Genomic DNA, 18,152 nt, shown 5'->3' with positions numbered 1-18,152 from the left:
GGAGCCACTTTAGTGTCAATATGATCATTTAGGACAAAAAGTAGGCGGACTAGCATTAGGGGGCGTGGTACCTCCCATATAAATTAAATACAAAAATTCGTTTATCTGGGAAACTAATAGAACTAAATTCTTAAAATTTAGCACGAAGAACTTTAACATCCATATAAACATTTTGGGTAATAAATTGGCGGACTACCCATGAGGGGAGCGGCACCTCCCATATTAATTAAATACAAAAATTCGTTTATCTGGGAAACTAATAGAACTAAATTCTTAAAATTTTGCACAAAGAACTTTAACATCCATATAAACATTTTGGGTAAAAAATTGGCGGACTACCCATGAGGGGAGCGGCACCTCCCATATTAATTAAAAACAAAAATTCGTTTATCTGGGAAACTAATACAACTAAATTCTTAAAATTTTGCACGAAGAACTTTAATATTCATCTGAACATTTTTAAGGAAAAAAGAGCGGACTTTCATCTGGGGGGCTTGGAGCCCCCATATGAATAAAATAGAAAAATTCGTATATCTGAGAAACAATTAGAGCTAGAATCATTAAATTTTACTTGAAGAACTTTGACATTCACCTGAACATTTAAAATATAACGGGCGGACTTCCAATGGGTTACTTGGTACCTCCCATATGAATTAAATACAAAATTTCGTTTAACTGGGAAACTAATAGAACTAGATTCTTCAAATTTTGAACAAATTATTTTAATAATCATCTGAATATTTTGGAGGAAAAAGGGCGGACTTTCATCCGGGGGGCTTGAAGCCCCCACATGAATTAAATTCGTATATCTGAGAAACTATTAGAGCTAGAATCTTAAAATTTTACATGAAGAACTTTGACATTCATGTGAAGAATAACGGGCGGACTTTCAATGGGGGGCTTGGCACCACATATATGAATTAAATACAAAATTTCGTGCATCTTGGAAACTCTTATATTATTAAAATTTTTTGTAGATAGATAGAAATTGGCGATAGATAGAAACTGGCGAACTTGCAATAATTTGCTTGACATCTTTTATATGTAACATATAATAAATCTGGTATTTATTTATACATATTCCTTTTAGGGTAGCAAAGCACACTGGGTATAGCTAGTAGTACTATAAAAAGTATATTTTTACAGAAATGGTTAACCCCTTATTCTGTAAAATACTTCACATTGAGTTAAAAATATTTTCATAAAAATTTTTGAAAATACCAAAACAATTTATATAAAATCTAAGTGAAGTGAGGGGAAGAGATTTACACAATAACACCCTAAGTTTTTATATGTTTCGCGATTAAGAAGCCACGAATTTCCTAGTAGATATCTATATTTAAACTGAATTGCTATATATTCCCAAGTAATGTTGTTCTATGTTCTAAAAACCTAAATGTTACACTCTTTCCATTATATTCAATTTAAACTAACATTAACATGACTGGTGTATACTGGCTTAACTTTTTATCTTCTGGTAATTTTGAAAAATGTTAATTTTAATAAACGCAATCTTTACTCAAAAGCCAAATAGTACATAATAGTTTTGTATTTTGTGTAATACTTATTACATATTTAGGTAGTGGTTCTGAAACAAAGACGCATGTGAAAATATAACAACTAACTTTTATAGTACAAATATTAGCTTCGGTTTTCTTTCTTTTCTACGATACCCTACTGTGGGAAGTTTTTTTTATGTAGAAATATAAAATATCTAACGTAATTATTTCAGATTTTCTCTTTTTATTTTCGGTCGTTAAATTAAGTTTTACAAAATTCGAATAGAACTTATAAAAAAATAACAAACATTTTTTAATTTCTAGTAGATATACTAAAACGAAAATCCCAAGGTGTAAATACATATGCAATACTGCATTTACCATCATAGAATTCGATGTGGCAACTATACATAAATATACTAAGTATGTAAATCTAACATGACCCTATTGTAGGTCAAACGATATTCATCAATACCGCTTAAAATGTTCATTCTTTTATTTCTTACTATTTAATAAATATTTCGTTCAACATAACAACCGAATCAGAATCAGCCAACAAGTACTTATTAATTCTAAAACCAATTACCAACTTTTTCATTTAATACTTTTTTCATCTTTACCGCTTTGTAAACTTGGATGGATGGTGCTTTTTTCACCCATTTTTTTATAGTACATGAGTTTATTCTGGTGATGCAACATCAGAAAGCCCCCCATCAAATAATGTTGTGTTTAAAACACACGTACACGTTCAGACCATTTTTTATTATTATTTAAGTTGTTGTTTTTGTTATTGCTGTTGTTGCATTATTATAACCATAAACTCTTTCTGCACCTACTTTGAATATGAATATGTATGAAGGTACTGAATGTGGATTTGTGTACGTAGTGTGGTAGTAGTTGATGAAAGTATTAGAAGTAGCAGTAAGTAGTTGTAGCATCCATGTAAGTTTTGGCTGCAAGTAGGTATGCAGTTGTATACAAAATTTACCACAAATCCAATGCAACCAAACTAATGGCAAATATGTATTAAAAACTTCCATGCTGTACCATCATATCACACCTCTAAACCCCTTTTGCAACCAACAAACGAACCCACATCATGTTTGTTACCTTCTTGCCAGTTAGGCTTCCGAAAATATATGTAACAAGTTTTTTCCTCATTGCTTGTATGTTTGAGGTAGTGGCAATAGAAATATGTATGTAGTAAGTACAACGTGGTATGAGTACTACATGCAACATGCAAATATAAAACAACTTTTCCCTTTTTGTTCATTCACATAAAACATTGTTCCCATAAAAACCGGCCCTTATTCTAGAAATCCAAATAACAAAGAGTTATTTTTCAAATCTGTTATTATATAAAAATTGTAAATCATTTGAAACATATTTGTACGACTAATTAACAAGATTTTTTTTTAGGAAATTCGACACGGATTGTGAATTGGACAAATTTTTTTATATCTGTAAAATATATAAAATTCCAGAATTATTAGAGTTCTAGAATTGGTGCAAGTTTGGACGTGAGAACGCAATGTTGAGAGTCTATCCATTCGACTCTTAACATTGCATTAGGCACTTTCCACTTTCCTTTGGTGGGAGATGGGCCTTAAATTTTGTATTGTAAACTGGATGTGGAGTTTCTTTCTTAATATCTAGATCAAACACTAAGTTTAATAAATCAACACCAAATTCTGATAAAAATAAGCTGCAAACCTTCCATTTTAGTTCCACATGATCTTGCCTTTTTGTGGAAGTTTTAAGCTGATTAAAACAATTTATTATTTCAGTAAAAGCTTCAGTTTCCCATGGATTTTTTTCGGAAACCTTAATTTTTTAACTCAAAAACTATGCTCATAGCCAGACTAAATTTTTACACAACTTCGATGAGAATTAAACATTTTTTGTTGAGGAACTTCATATACACTCTATCTTAGATTTAGACTCTCATAGTCTTCGATGAAAATTATAAATTTTTTATGCAGGAACTATATTCGTAATATAGAAAGTTTTGATGTACAACCAAATTTTAAATGAACAATTCTTAAAATGTATTTGCAGTCTTTATATATTTGCTTCTATTTTCACATTTGTTGTTGTATTCTAAATTTGAAATGGTGATTTTATTTTTACTTTTTTTTTACTGTTTTTGTAAACCATGTTATTATTGCTGCTGTTTTTGTTCCTGTTACATTTACTAAATTTTTTTCTATTCACTTCTGAACGCTTTCATTTTATAGGAGTTGGCAGAGTACTTGGAAATCGTTATAAATTGGGCGAAAAAGTGCTAGTTACCAATGGCGATAAGGCAAGCGGCAATTTTATAAAATATGATGTTGAAGTTCGTGATGCCGATGTGGTAAGTTTGTTTTTTTTTTTTTTTTGTTTTTGTTATGCACATTCATACATTGTTATAAATAGCAAAAATGTATTTAGAATTCAGAAATACAAATACCTTAAATAACAAAATTGATGTGGTATTTGAAAATAAATTTAGAGGGACATATGCACCTACATTTATTATGGATGTAAAAACTTTTTTCGTTATAACAAATGGCAATTTCGTTTTGCATTAATTCGATTATTTTAAAGTAAATTTTAAATTGTATTGTTCCATTATTTTTGTTATTATTAGATTTTTGATTACTATTTTGTACGACTTTAAAGATCGAAATGACGGAAATAAGGAAATATAAACATAGTTTCGAGAGAACAACTGAAATTAGACTAAGGCCCAAGGAAAAAAACTGGTTCCTGAAAGTAAATTAATTCTGATCCCTATAGTAGAAATTTATGATAGATGATTAAAATCCTTACTATAGTCTGCAATAGAAGAAACGGCTAATTCCCCTGATAAACCTGGGGTTACATTCTGCAATGCCCCCTAATTCATTGTGGAACCTACTACTTAGTAATTTCACCCTGAAACATTGTATCAAATGTCTAGTTCCTCAACATCTTTTCAAAACTTGTAGAAATCCCTAATAGAATAATGCACAGTTATAATCCCTGTCCGAGTATTAAGACTACATCTAGTCCTGGTTGCTTTCACTTTAAAAAGGTGACACATCCATTTGTTTTTACATCCATTTGTTTTTACCCACCCATCCCTTTCATGTGGGTCAAGATTTGAACCTTATCTTTCCAGTTCGTCAACTACCTCTTTACCTTGTACATCTAACACAGCCTTATTGTAAACAGCCTCATAATAACATAAATTGTTACCGCATACCCATGAGCAATGTGGTCCCGTATCAGTTCCTTCGCTCTCCAGATCTCTCTGCATAAAATATACAACAATCGTCCATAAGAATTTAAGATCTTTTTATATCTGTATTTGCAATGTATTCATCTTGCACACGTCGGTCATGCCACTCTCGCTACATATGCCCAATAGGGGTCAGATAAATTATGATACCGAAGGACGCTCTTTTGATGCCCAAGAAGTCACACCTTTGAGCTTTATTGAGCATCATCTCAAACAATATAAACATACTTAAGAATAAGTCTAACAACCGATGTAAATCAAGTTCACCAGGACCCTAGCTTCTTTTGATAAACATAACACGATATCTTTTAACTAGCTAGGCTTATTTTTCAAATTCTATTAAATGATATAGCGTTCTTAAACTTCATCATATGCCAATTTAAAAATAAATATTTAATTCATAAATACTACAAGTTTTGTTACCATGGTAGTACTTCACAGTCAATGTAGTGTTTAGCATCGGATTTTTTTCCTTCTGTTTTTCTTTTTTTCTGCTTTTTTGTCGATATGCAAAAAGTTAGACTATTGCAATTTCAACATTCTTTATACTTTTATTTTTCTTTTCATTTTTTTATTTGTTGGTTTTTATTTGTACTCAATTTCGATTAAAGTACTATTTCTCCTACTAAACGTTTTTATTAGATTTTACGTAATTGGGGATGTGATCTTAGTGTCAAAAGTAATAAAAGAGAGATTTTTTTTAAATTTTAGAAGCTAAAAACTAGTTTTAACAAATCTTATTGCTTTCATCTTTATTTACAATTCAGGACCAATTGAATAACTTGGACAGAAAAATCGTTTTAAAAATTTTATATTTAAATTTAGTTTTTAAATACTTTTTATAATTTTTGTTGTCCAATTTAATAAATTATGTGATGAGCTTTTCTTAAAGAATATCGAATCAAATTGAATTCACCCTCATGATGCAATCGCATCAAATTGAGTCTTTATTAATTATCTAGTTGGTGGTTTCTTGTCAATACTTCCCTTTAAAAATCCATAAAATTTTATACAATGTATTTCACATAAATAAATTTTATTTTCTTATTCTCCACTTGTACCACATATTTATACATATTTTTTTTCTTCTTTCAGATACAATTTGCAAAGTCATATGATATTTTTAGTGGTTCATTGTATCGAGGACATTTTGTTGTACGCAATCATTTGCAAGTGGATAAATTTACAAATTTGGTAAGTTTTACTGTCAATGAAAAATTTTCATTGCATTCAGCAGGATTTATTTATAAGATTTATAATCATTTTACTTTGTTCGTACAATAAATAAGAATCAAGCCACATAATAGTTGGTTTGAATAGTTTGACTTTTGAAAAACTATTTCACTGTATTTTCACAACTTACATATTTAGTACATTCTTGAGTATTTCAAAAGTATTTCAATTCAATAAAGTTTTGCAAGTTATTTATTACTATTACATATTTTACTATTTTAATTACAGGTGGCTAAAAACATTTCAAAATGTTCTAGTATTTTAGAAAACATTCCCGTTAAGTTGTTCTCTTGTGTGCTGAAATCTAAACAAGCCTTGGGCCAACAATTGTTGGAGCATTATAAGATTGCACCTGTATTTGAGGCTGAATCGGGACGTTATGCCTGTCAAATTGAATTAAAAACCACATTTAATGAGATCTTGAATATTGTGAAAACTAATGATATACATTTTGAATTGGAGGTAATTTCTTATTTAATTGATTACCAATCAAAGCTATTGTAGCATAAATTGTTTTAAATCTAATGTTCTATATTTTTATTTTCTTAATGAAGGTTTCTTTACCAACTGGTTTAACCGATAATCTATCGTTAAAATTCGTGCCTGGAATTAAGGTAACACCAGACACACTCATATCGGACGATTTGAAAGAACAAGATTTAACCGTAACCGGTTTAGATAAAGTTTTACAAAAAGTCGAGGTAAGTTGGAAAATTACTTAAAATTTTGCCGTTTGCGTAAAAAGTTATAAAAAATATATTTAAAAAAACGACCAGCCTTGAGTCTTGAATTAATAGTATGGTTGCAATTCTATATACATGCCTTTTAATAGAAGGCTTAAATTCTCTGGAAAGATCGACGCCTCTAAGCTATACTATGTTCTCTGACTTATATACTGTAAACATTTGGTTTGGTTTTAATGACACGGTTATATATATTTTTTCACCAACATTTCAAGTTCTTCGTATATGTTTTTTGGAGTGATTTTTTTACTCTGGTAACATTGTTGAAAAAATGTGCATATTTAAAGAAAGCAAAAAAACGATCTCCATAAGTGAGTGTAACAAAAGCAACATTATCCATTGGATAATATTCAGTGGATATACATATCTGTATTTTTTGTAATCTATAGAATTTGCCTTTGTTTTTACACTCCTCATTTCTAGGTAAATGTTGGCAAATAATGTTTAAATACAGTTAGTGATTTGCTCATTGGAATAATAGTTTTCCATTAAAGGAAAACTGTATATACATGGCATAAAGATACACATATGCGTAAAAATAAGTTTAGCTTGTATTCGAATAGTTTTGTTTGGAGGTGTCGACATATTGAATTGGGCTGACATCCTCGCTTGGGATGCACGGACTATAAACACTAACAGATCATTGATAGTATTTTCATGATAAAAATAATGACATCACTAGTCGTGGTCTACAAATATTGTTGTCCAGGACTATGAAATCTAAGTAAATATATACTAACAATTGTAAAAACGGTAACACATGTACAATATATGTATAAGAGCTTTACGAAGGGTGTTAAATACGAGTTTTTTAAGTGAAGTATAAAACAATCGGTACAGAACTCAGACCTTGTGGATTATTAGTCTAGGAAAATGCTTTGAGAATCGCAATTAAATGCATTAATATGATAAAATGTCTACATGGAACAAGTAACTATTTGCATTCATAAATAAACTCTTTCACGTATAGGGGACACCGGTGTCTCAGATTTTTTTTTAATTTTTTTTGATTTAGAGTGTAATTTTGAGTTTAGAGCTATAGTAAATGGTTATTTCTAAAGAAATCTACGGTATTTTTTAGAATTTGATAGCTTTTTATGCAAAAATGGATAATATCCTTCGATAACACTTTTACCATTTTTCATCAAAAATGATCAATATACGTCAAAATAAAGTGTCTAGTGAAGTCATATCCATAAAAATTTCAGCGGTTTAGTTTTGTGCGTGAAAGAGTTAAAGTAGAAATTACAATAAAATATATTTCATGTTATTTTTTATTCATTTCTTGTGATTTTAATAAAACTTCCATTTTTTGTGTTAAGAAGAAGTCAATCAATCTTTTTCAGATTTCAAATTATAATGGAATAATGTTCAATATCCATGTTTATGTTCTATTTTATTTTCGTTATTATTAAAAAAATTTTACATAAATGTTGCATTTATTTATTATTTAGTTGTAGAATTTCTCTTGTTGCATAAACTTTTCAATAATAATAATGCCTGAAAATATAATAAACAAAGTGGATTTCTGTTTTTATAGTTTCTTTTCCCTTTTTTTTGTTTTTTATAAATTTCAACTCTCCCTAACCAAATATCCTTCGTCCTTCGTAGTCTGTGGAGTATTTATTTGTATTTTATTTATGTTTCTCAACTTGGCTCTTTGGATTTTCTATGTTTTACTTTATGAAAAGTTTATTATAAGTATGTATTTACTTTTCACAAAACTTGCCACAAAAAAAATGAAACTGAGGCAACTGTGAAAAAGCTAAAGAAAAGGAACAACAAGTACAAAAAAGGAGTAAAGTCAAAACTGCAATAAAAAATTGTTTGGAATAACTTAAAAATCCATTTTCTTTATAAAATATTCGTATGTAAGTATGTATGAATGAATGTATATGAAGTCCGTATGCATGATACAGGAATATAAAACATTTGACTCCTTACACACAAGTACGAACTCGTGTTCTCGTTGGATATAAAATTCCTGTGGATACGAGCGAACGTTGACTTTGTACCATTTGTATGGTCTAAACTATAAATGCAGCAATTGACCATGATACGATTCCACAATTGTATTCAACTCAAACATTTTTTAACTGCTGAACACTTTTTTATTTTATTGTACGTCTTTCATTTAAACGTTGTTCGCTAGGCCATCTGAACGACAAGTTATTGAGTCAGCCTGACGGTCACTTTGGCCCTTCAGTCGAAAGTTTGTCTGTTATCTCCATCGTTGGTCATTTTTCTATTCTCTGAAAATATTTTACAAGTTTTTTTCTATATCTTCCATTTCTTTTTGCGGTTAATATTATTATGGCACATGTAGCGTTTTTAAAATGTTTAATTGTAGATTAATAAGTTTTAGTTCTATAGTACTATTGTCCAATCTGTGGTTAAATATTATTGGAGACAGAACGTAAATGTAATATAAGTAATACAACCTTATTTTTTTGTATTTTTTTGGGCTTGTTATGCTAACAGTGTTAAAAAATTCTTAACAACCATTATTGTTATTTATCCCCATGAGTCTTTTAACTTTTGATTTCCTTCCATTGTTCTGTTTAGCTTTTGTTTGAGCTGTTAAAGAAATGGTTTCTTGGTGACTTCAATTTTAAAACATTGTCATCAATGGTTGTTTTAGTTTCTAGAAGTTTTTTTTTCCAAGTTTTTGTTCTTTCATTTGACCAAAGGAAAAGTTGCACGTCTGCATAAAATGTAATTGCTAACTAAAAAGAAAATTGGATATATCTAATATAGAATGTAAAAACTCTAGCTGCAGAGGCGGCCATACAAATGTTTTTAAGGGCCAAATTTGTTGATGGAACTTGATTTTATGATGTTCAAAACTTTATATAACATAAATATTTTGCTGTATTACTTAAACAAACCGTTGAACCGTACATGACAGTGCGAAAGATTCGGACATTGTTTAAATTTATACGGATGTTATAGAGAAAAAGTGGGGGTTCTATTGTATGAAACATTCGCTTGTTGGAAGGCACTTCACATATCGATCTATTGAAGCATTAATAAAAAGTTTATGCAGTGTAAGCCATTCTGTACTTACCTTGCCCTGCTGCATTGATTGCCGACCTTACGGATGACACTTGGTAACATCGGTAATGCGTCCATTTTGTCAAATGCTGACTATATTCTCCTTAATATTGGCCTTCTCCCAGTCCAAAAATTTACTGTATGGACAACGTTATGGTCATCATTTGAGAATAACACGCTCGCTATCGATACGGATGGATCCAAGTCTTCAAAGAAAGTAGATGACTTCAGGAAAGTGGTGAGCTTTAGGCTGCGTTTTATTAATGGTAAACCTGTTTCTCGCAGCCATGAAAAGGAAATTTAGTCATTAGTCGAATTTCTATATTAACAGACCAGATGTTCATTCCATTAGCCCTAATGGTGGGAAGTTACAATGTATCTGTTCAAGAATTCTTCACATCGTCATATCAAGAATGAATTGATATGATGACGTAAAATAAAGTATGTTAAGTCCGGCCTTGTTAAGCGATAATAACTTTAGGGATATTTCTTGTCTGTCTGAATTGCCAGAAGGCTCTGGCCAACAAATTCAGATTCAATGCGCGAATCACAATTTTCCCACCCGCACCTTTAGGAAATACCAAAAAAATTTTCGGGAAATCGATACTGGCGCCAGCGCGTTTATGGCCTGAGTATTCATGGCCAATTATTCAGCATTTTGTTGTCCACTCCAGTCTGACAGCATTAGGTTAGGTTTAATAGCCTCAAAGGATATACTGATAAACAAAATTGGTGATTCAAAATAAAAATGCAAATTTACGTTCATTTGCGTGGCTTATGTGGGACAAGTTCTTATATGTAGTCCTAGTTGTGTCCACATAGCTAGGACTATGACAAATGAGACGTTTAGCCTTGTCCAGAGAAGCTCAATTTTTTTAAAACAACTCGACGGATCTTACGGAGGTCGATATTCGTGATATGAATTAACAATAGATTTGAACACAATGACCCTGTGTTTTGGGTCAGGGTATTACGTTTCGTTTAATACAAAGTGAATTGTTATGTTTTCTGTATTCTAGATGCTCTCTGGATGTATTTTTCCAATTAAAGGAGTTTTTAATGTTAGTGTTTTTTAATTATTAAATATCCTTTGTGATGAAATTATTGAAGGGTCACAAGAAATTCATTGACGGGCCGCAGAAATCCATCCTTGCGATACATGTATGTAGTATGTAGATACATATTACACACATTTGAATGTATGCGATGTATTCACATGATTGTTCGTTATATGATTTTGTTTGTTTTTGTTGTTGTCTTTCCATGCTACAAGCATAAATTGAAAACAAAACTGGAAGAAAGACGAAATGAAAAACTTTTATATCAAAAGATTGATTGCAGCAATCCATGAAAAGTTATCTCTTTCAACTAACCTGCCAATGTATTTCTTTGTATGAGTGAGTGTTGACTCAACCCAGCAAACAATTAGTTAATTTCTGTTATTCCGAATCTATTTACTAGTCGATACAATCCAAAATAAACTTCACAAAAACAAACAAAATATTTTCAAAAGTTTTTGTTTAAATTAAATTTAAGATTTAAAAATAACTTGTATTTTTAAATTTTTGACTTTGTGCTTGTTGGGGTAATGCATACACATACATATGTATGTATTTCAATGTGTGCTTTTGTATCTTAAAAAGTGTTTTTATGAATGAAATTCTTGTAATGGGAATATCCACTACATAGTTGGTTATATTGATAGACTGATGTTGTAAAGAGATTTCCGATAACAAAAGTTTTATATCTTTTATGACATTTTTTTATTTTAATATTTTTAATATAAATAATATTCAAATTAAAAATAACTTTTACAATTTTTAATAATACAAAAACTTGCAAGATTCTAATCGAGCATATGCATTCTAGGTAAAATTGTAAATTGTATCTTTGCTATTAAATTAAAAAAACATATTTCTCAAATAACTTAGTAATAACACATGCCAACGAAATAATGTTTGTAAAAACTTTTGATACCAATTTCGACTACCCACATTTTTCTCGTAAAATGGCATCGATCATTAATTATCAAGGCAAGGATTTTCATGCACTAAAAAATGAAAAATATGTGCTTATAACATGCACTATAAAATGGGAAAATATGCACTAAAAATTTGGAAAATATGCACCAAAAAATATTTCCTTGTGAAATTTATTTGTTATCACTAATTTTTCTTTTATCATATTTGAGTAAATTTGTATAGATATTTAGAACTTTAGTTTTTGACAACATATACCTATATAGGTTCTTGATGACAGAGATACCGATTTATGTACTCTAATACCAATTTAAGAGAATCACGATCTCGTGTCAAGTGACCCAACTCAAAAAATCGATTTGGATGCAATTTGCACTATTACTATAGGATAGTAGGCCAGACACATCTGTCAAGAACTTTATCGGCCAAGTACTGCCTGAGTTAGAGGGGGTCAAAGTTGGACATTTTGTCCTAGCAAAAATTGCAGAAAGGAGTTTAGATATTTCTTTATTGCTAACAAATTCTGGGTCCTTATTAAATTCTAAGACGATCTAGCCATGTCTGTCCGTATGTTTGTCTGTTGAAAGCAGGATAGATTCCGAACGGAAAGAGCTAAGAGTTGAAATTTTCCACAAATATTTCATATACTTTAACGCCCATTACTGGCTAAAAATACGAGTCCAGAGCTGAAATTCGATATAAGTAATTTTCTTACGAGCAAAAATCTTTCTACCGAATTTTATGAGGATCGGTCCATAACTTACTCACCCCCCTTATAAGGTTCCCCCCAGAAAATGACTTTAATGCTAACTACTGACTTCAAAATACGAGTACAGCGCTGAAATTCGACAAAAGTAAGTTTCTTACGAGCACAAATCTCTCTACCGAATTTTTTAGGATCGGTCCATAATTGACCCTACCCCCCCTTCAGAAAATGACTTTAACGCTTACTGGCTTAAAAATGAGAGTATAGCTATGAAATTCGATATACAGAAGTAAGTTTCTTACAAACAAAAGTCTCTCTACCAAATTTTATAATTTACCCTAAAGTTGGATAAAAATATTTTGTTTTTAATAATTAATATTTTGTAAATACTAAAGGGATGTGTCATTAATTGACTTAAGCCCTATTTTAAATATCAACCTAATTTTTATATAGGAGGATTCCATTTACGGCATACGGTTTGATGGTGGGTATATTAGATTCGGCATAGTCGAATATAACACTTGTTTTTAAATGAAATTTGTGTCCGAAAAATTAAAAAAATATGTAAATCGGTTGAAAACAAAATAATCGGGTATGTGATGGAATTCGAGCGATTTGAAATCGACCGATTTGAAAACGTGTGATGAATTTCGATCTAGGAATGGTTTATTATTTTTATTTTATTTTTATTTTTTATTTATTTAATAGTAAAAATAAAGCCTGTTTTTCAAACATAAAAAAAATTGTTTTCTCCGAAATACTCAATACAGTTTACGCTATTTGGGGTGTAGTTATAAATTTTTAAAATTGAATTGCATACATATTCCACTAATTTGCTGTTAAAATCCAAAAAGATAAATTCAGTGCCGTGGTGTCACCAGTTAACGTGGTCCTAACACTTAGTCTAGAGGTAGACGGCCACATTCGCAACTTCTGTAAAATTACTGAATTTTATATTTGGTACACAAGTATACTGTCAGAAAGACTAAAAGATGAAAATGTGTAATATTGGTGCGTGGTGATACGATTTTTTTATTTCCATATTCGGAATCAGCCCACCCAATAATACTGGGATTAGTGAAAATTATTTAATAAGTTTTTTCATCGTTGGCCTGTGTATATTTAAAGTATTTTTTTTTTAATTTAAAGAATTAAAAATAATTTTGGACTGAAGTAATTATACCTGCCCCTATGGGGCAGTCAATATAGTATTTCTAGCATTTCTCCAAATACAAAGTTTTAAGATAAATTAAATTTTATGTTTATATACATTTATTTTCCTGTGAACACTCACTCCTCCATTTCTTTTACGCACATTGAGTAAATAAGTAAGTGTAACCAAAGTAATTGGATGCTTTTATAATATTCCATGTTAAGAAATTATTTAACAAATGACCCATTGTTGACGTAGTTGTTGTTGATGGTGGTGTCATTGTTGATATGCACTTCGCACTAACTACCAACTAATGTTTTTATTCTTCCTTTGTTCTTGAATGTCGTTTTCGTTTATTTTTTTTCGAATGGAGTCACATAACAGTTGTACTTCCAGTCAACTGGAAAAATAATTCTTTTTCCTTCTTATTGTTGTTTAGTACATGAAAATGTGGATTTGACTTTGTGCAATTATGTGATGTGATGTCATGTGATACGATGCACGATCCTGTCAGAATAAAAAAATATGTGTATTTGCAAGAAGAATAAGACAGATTTTCAAGTAATTTTAAGAACTGACATGAATGAATTCGATTGAACCTGAATGTGGGGATTTCCTTGATAAACTGTAAATCTGTGGATCTCACAAATTTCAAATAGTCAAAAATATAGTAAAAAGTCTGAGGAGATCTGCAAACCTAAATGTTTTTTTCTTTTTTCAAATATGAAAAATTAATTAAAATTTGCAATTCAATTTTGGCCGATATCATAAAAGCCACCCTAATATACTATAATTGAAGAAAATGTTTAACAACAATGAAAATCTATACTGTGTTTTAGATTGTAAGATTTTATTGGGAATGTTTATTTGAAAGTTTATTTTTTCATTAAATCTGCATTTACTCCCTCTATTTTTACTTTTTTCAATTTCCTTTTCCTCTCTGTTTTTTGTGTCATACAATTTGTTATAGTTTTTTTGTTCTATATTTTGTCGCCAGAAGGGAATTTAACGGAATTGACTGCTTTTAGTTGTAAATAGGTATGTACGAGAGAACTAGTCTTGTAAAAGTTCTAAAAGATAAAGATTTGTATCACATTTATTCCCTTGAAAATTGCTTTTTGTCCACATTTAAATCTTTATTGGCAATTAATGACGCATAATATTAATGGTTACTTGTTGTTGAAATAAAGAATTTCTCAAAAGAATTAAAAAAACGTAAATTTTCAGTAAAGATAAAACCACTAAGTAAAATAAAACTCCAGAGTAGGGCAACAGATTCCAAGTGCAGGATTTCAAACTTAGCTGAATTTTTCAACGCTTCTTTATTGAAACATTTGATAATATTTCCACTATTGCTGCTTTATTTCTTCAATAACATTTTATGTTTTCCTGGCAATATTATTTCTTTCTATTCATAACGTTCTCAACTGTATAGATGTTAAAATTTTGTTATATCATTGCTCAAGCATGCAAAAACTTTTTTCTTTTTTTTGTCTTCTCATTGTAAAATAAAAAAAATTAAAGAAAAAAATAAATAAAATAAAGTAGAAAAACAATCGATTTTGTATATAGTCTTTAAAATCCTTGACTATTATTAATTGTACAAGTTCTGTTAGTGTGTTGCATTGTATATACATACATATATACTGTATTCCAAGAATGACCCCAAATGCCAAGGGGGTGCAGTAAACACAAAGCAGCTTCAACAACAGATCGACATCAGCAAAGAAATATCTCAATTATATGTACATATGTATATATGTACATATATATGCCCCATAGACATATAGTTACAATGAAAAAAGGTGTATTTAAATTGTAGGCTATTTAAACTGTTCATATACATAAGAGAAGTCCTTGCAGTAGGAGTATTTTTTATCTGACAAACTATTTTGATTTATTTTCTTTTAATTAAACTTGATTTCATACTTACAGTTTATTTATAAAATAGATATTATTTCTGTCTTTAATTGTAGGTATAATAACATATGAAATTCTCACCTGGAAATTTTTTTTCGTAGACAGGCCGTATGTCTGACCATATTTTGCAGGCAACTACAGTTTACAAACGAAAGAAAGTTTTCTGTGGATAAATTTTGTTTGATATTTGAAATGAAAAACACCGTTTTTATACCCTACACCACCATAGTGGGGGAGGGTATTATACGTTTGTGCTGATGTTTGTAATGCACAGAAATATTGGTCCTACACCCACCTTAAAGTATACCGATCGACAGAATCACTTTCTGAGTCGATTAAGCCATGTCCGTCCGTCCGTCCGGCTGGCTGGCTGTCCATGTAAACCTTGTGCGCAAGGTACATGTCCCAATTTTCAAGATATTTTGATGAAATTTGGACCAATTCGCCCAATGACGAAGCCTATTGAAAATGGTTGAAATCGGTCCATTATTTCACCTAGCCCCCATACAACCCTACCCCCCTAAAAGGGCTTTTCAGTTCATAATTATGTTATATATTGTAGTATCTCTACAAAAATCGGCAAAACTTAGTTCTATATACGTCTTCATAATACTACCGATTTTCGTAATTATCGGACTTTATTTGACCCTAGCTCCCATATAAAGTCCCCTTCAGAAAATGACTTGAAGGTCAATAATTCACTAATAAACAGTATCATGATGAAATCCAGCATACATAACTCTGATGTAAAAATAAAGCCATGTACCAAAATTTATAAGGATAGGCCCATATTTACCGTTGCCCCCATATAACACCTCTTATAGAAAATCACTTTTTTCAACAAATTGTTAAAATATTTCGGAATTAAGGTAAACAACTTAAATGCTTTGTTATTAAAAATAATCCACATTTTTAACATACTAAGTGGTGTAGGATATCATATGGTCGGCCATGCCCGACTAAACTTTCCTACTTGTTTTATAAGTATGTATTTATGTTAGAGTGTGCCGAGGATCTGCCTTTTTAAGAATCTTATATACGTATACCTCTCAATTGAAATGATTCTCAAAACTTCCGTTATTTTAAGCTAATTACATGAACAAGGCCCACAAAATGATTTTTGTGGTTTTGAGAGGCATATTATTTTCGCTTTTTGTCGAAATAAGGGACAAAGAAAAATTTATTGGCATTTGTTTTGGTCCATTTCAGATTTTATTAGATTATATTGGAATTTATATGCCCCTTACAATGCACTAATAGTCGTTTTGCAGACCAGAAGTACTCTAACAAAAATTGTAATTATTTCATGTAATAAGCCCAAAATTACGCAATTTTTGAGACCAATTTTCAAAAGATTGCAGACAATTTCTTTTAACATATTGTACTGAGATCCAGATTTCAATCGCTGTTTAGGAACAGAGACCCTTTTCAAAAGAAAAACATATTTTTATCGCTTTTAATACATTAATACGCATCGTTGAAGAGGTACTAATGTATGTATGCTGATCATAAAACAATCATGAGAAACAAAATTTACCAATAAATTGTAAAATAAATGTGACGAGCATTTTAAAAATCGTAATGAAATTTGACATACAAATGTTGTATATGAACTAGGGTGATCGATTATTCGACATTTTCCAAAAACCGGTTTTCGAATAATTCGAATAGTTGGCATTTAAAAAAAACCGGTTGATATTTTTCAAATTCATAAAAAACCGATTAACCTGTTTTTCATTATAAATAAAAAAATATATTTTAATTTGAAAAACTTAATGTTTATGTTTAAATTTGATTAATAAAACATGGCCCGAAATTATTTTCAACAGTTTAAAAGATTATAACTTTAGATCTAGTCGTCTGATTTACATTATTTCTTTAATATAAAAAAATTAGAAAAAAAGTGGGACACTTCTGTTAAACATAAGGTACTATGTAACCCTAGCATAGTTTAAAAGCCCTGTTTAGGAAATTTGCATAGGCATTCCAACACTTCCATAAAATTTCAGCCGTAAATTAATTATTGTAATTGGAATATAATCTTAAGATTGATAAAATTTTATCAACCAGTTATAAATTTTACAAATACATTTTTTTTAATTAATTAGGAAAATCAAAAAAGTTTAACCAAAGGAGCTGTAGAAAAATATACGCTTGTTCCTCGACTCGAATATTTTTAAAATTTAGACGGGCTGTATTATTATTTACTTAAAAATTTCATTTAAATAATCTTTGAATACAAAGCAAATAAAAGTATTCGAAACCGGGTTTTAAAAGGTGAAAACCCGGGTTATTCGATATTCGAAAAATCAACATTAAGAAAAAACCGACACTGTTAAAGCAGAAAAAACGGTTTTAAAACCGGTTGAAAATCGAGTCGATCACCCTAATATGAAATATGTATATTTACATATTTAAACGTTTTAAAATTATGCACGTTGACAAAATATGTACGGATAACAAATTAACAACAAAAATATAAAAAATACACGACATTATCAAATCAACAAAAAATTATAATGTGTTACCAAAGTGACAACGCTATGTTGTCAAAAAGAACGTTGCGTTGTCGAAATGGTAACGATTCGTTGTCGAAATCA

General features: G+C 30.1%; 1 protein-coding gene across 1 annotated transcript in view; it reads left to right on the top strand.

Moving 5' to 3' along the window:
* The window catches only part of LOC119612977 (nuclear pore membrane glycoprotein 210), a 97,651-nt gene that overhangs the window by 25,266 nt on the left and 54,233 nt on the right, over window positions 1-18,152 (top strand). The window contains exons 17-20 of the mRNA XM_037968920.1: window positions 3,737-3,855; window positions 5,860-5,958; window positions 6,226-6,459; window positions 6,552-6,698. Of these exons, the coding sequence (XP_037824848.1) occupies window positions 3,737-3,855; window positions 5,860-5,958; window positions 6,226-6,459; window positions 6,552-6,698 (599 nt within the window). The remainder of the gene's footprint in view (window positions 1-3,736; window positions 3,856-5,859; window positions 5,959-6,225; window positions 6,460-6,551; window positions 6,699-18,152) is intronic.

The sequence above is a fragment of the Lucilia sericata genome, unplaced genomic scaffold (assembly GCF_015586225.1).
Source record: "Lucilia sericata isolate MDLA Ls3-8-SP2 unplaced genomic scaffold, ASM1558622v1 Contig000002F_arrow, whole genome shotgun sequence".
Lineage (NCBI taxonomy): Eukaryota > Metazoa > Arthropoda > Insecta > Diptera > Calliphoridae > Lucilia > Lucilia sericata.
This window is presented reverse-complemented; position numbering and strand designations above follow the sequence as displayed.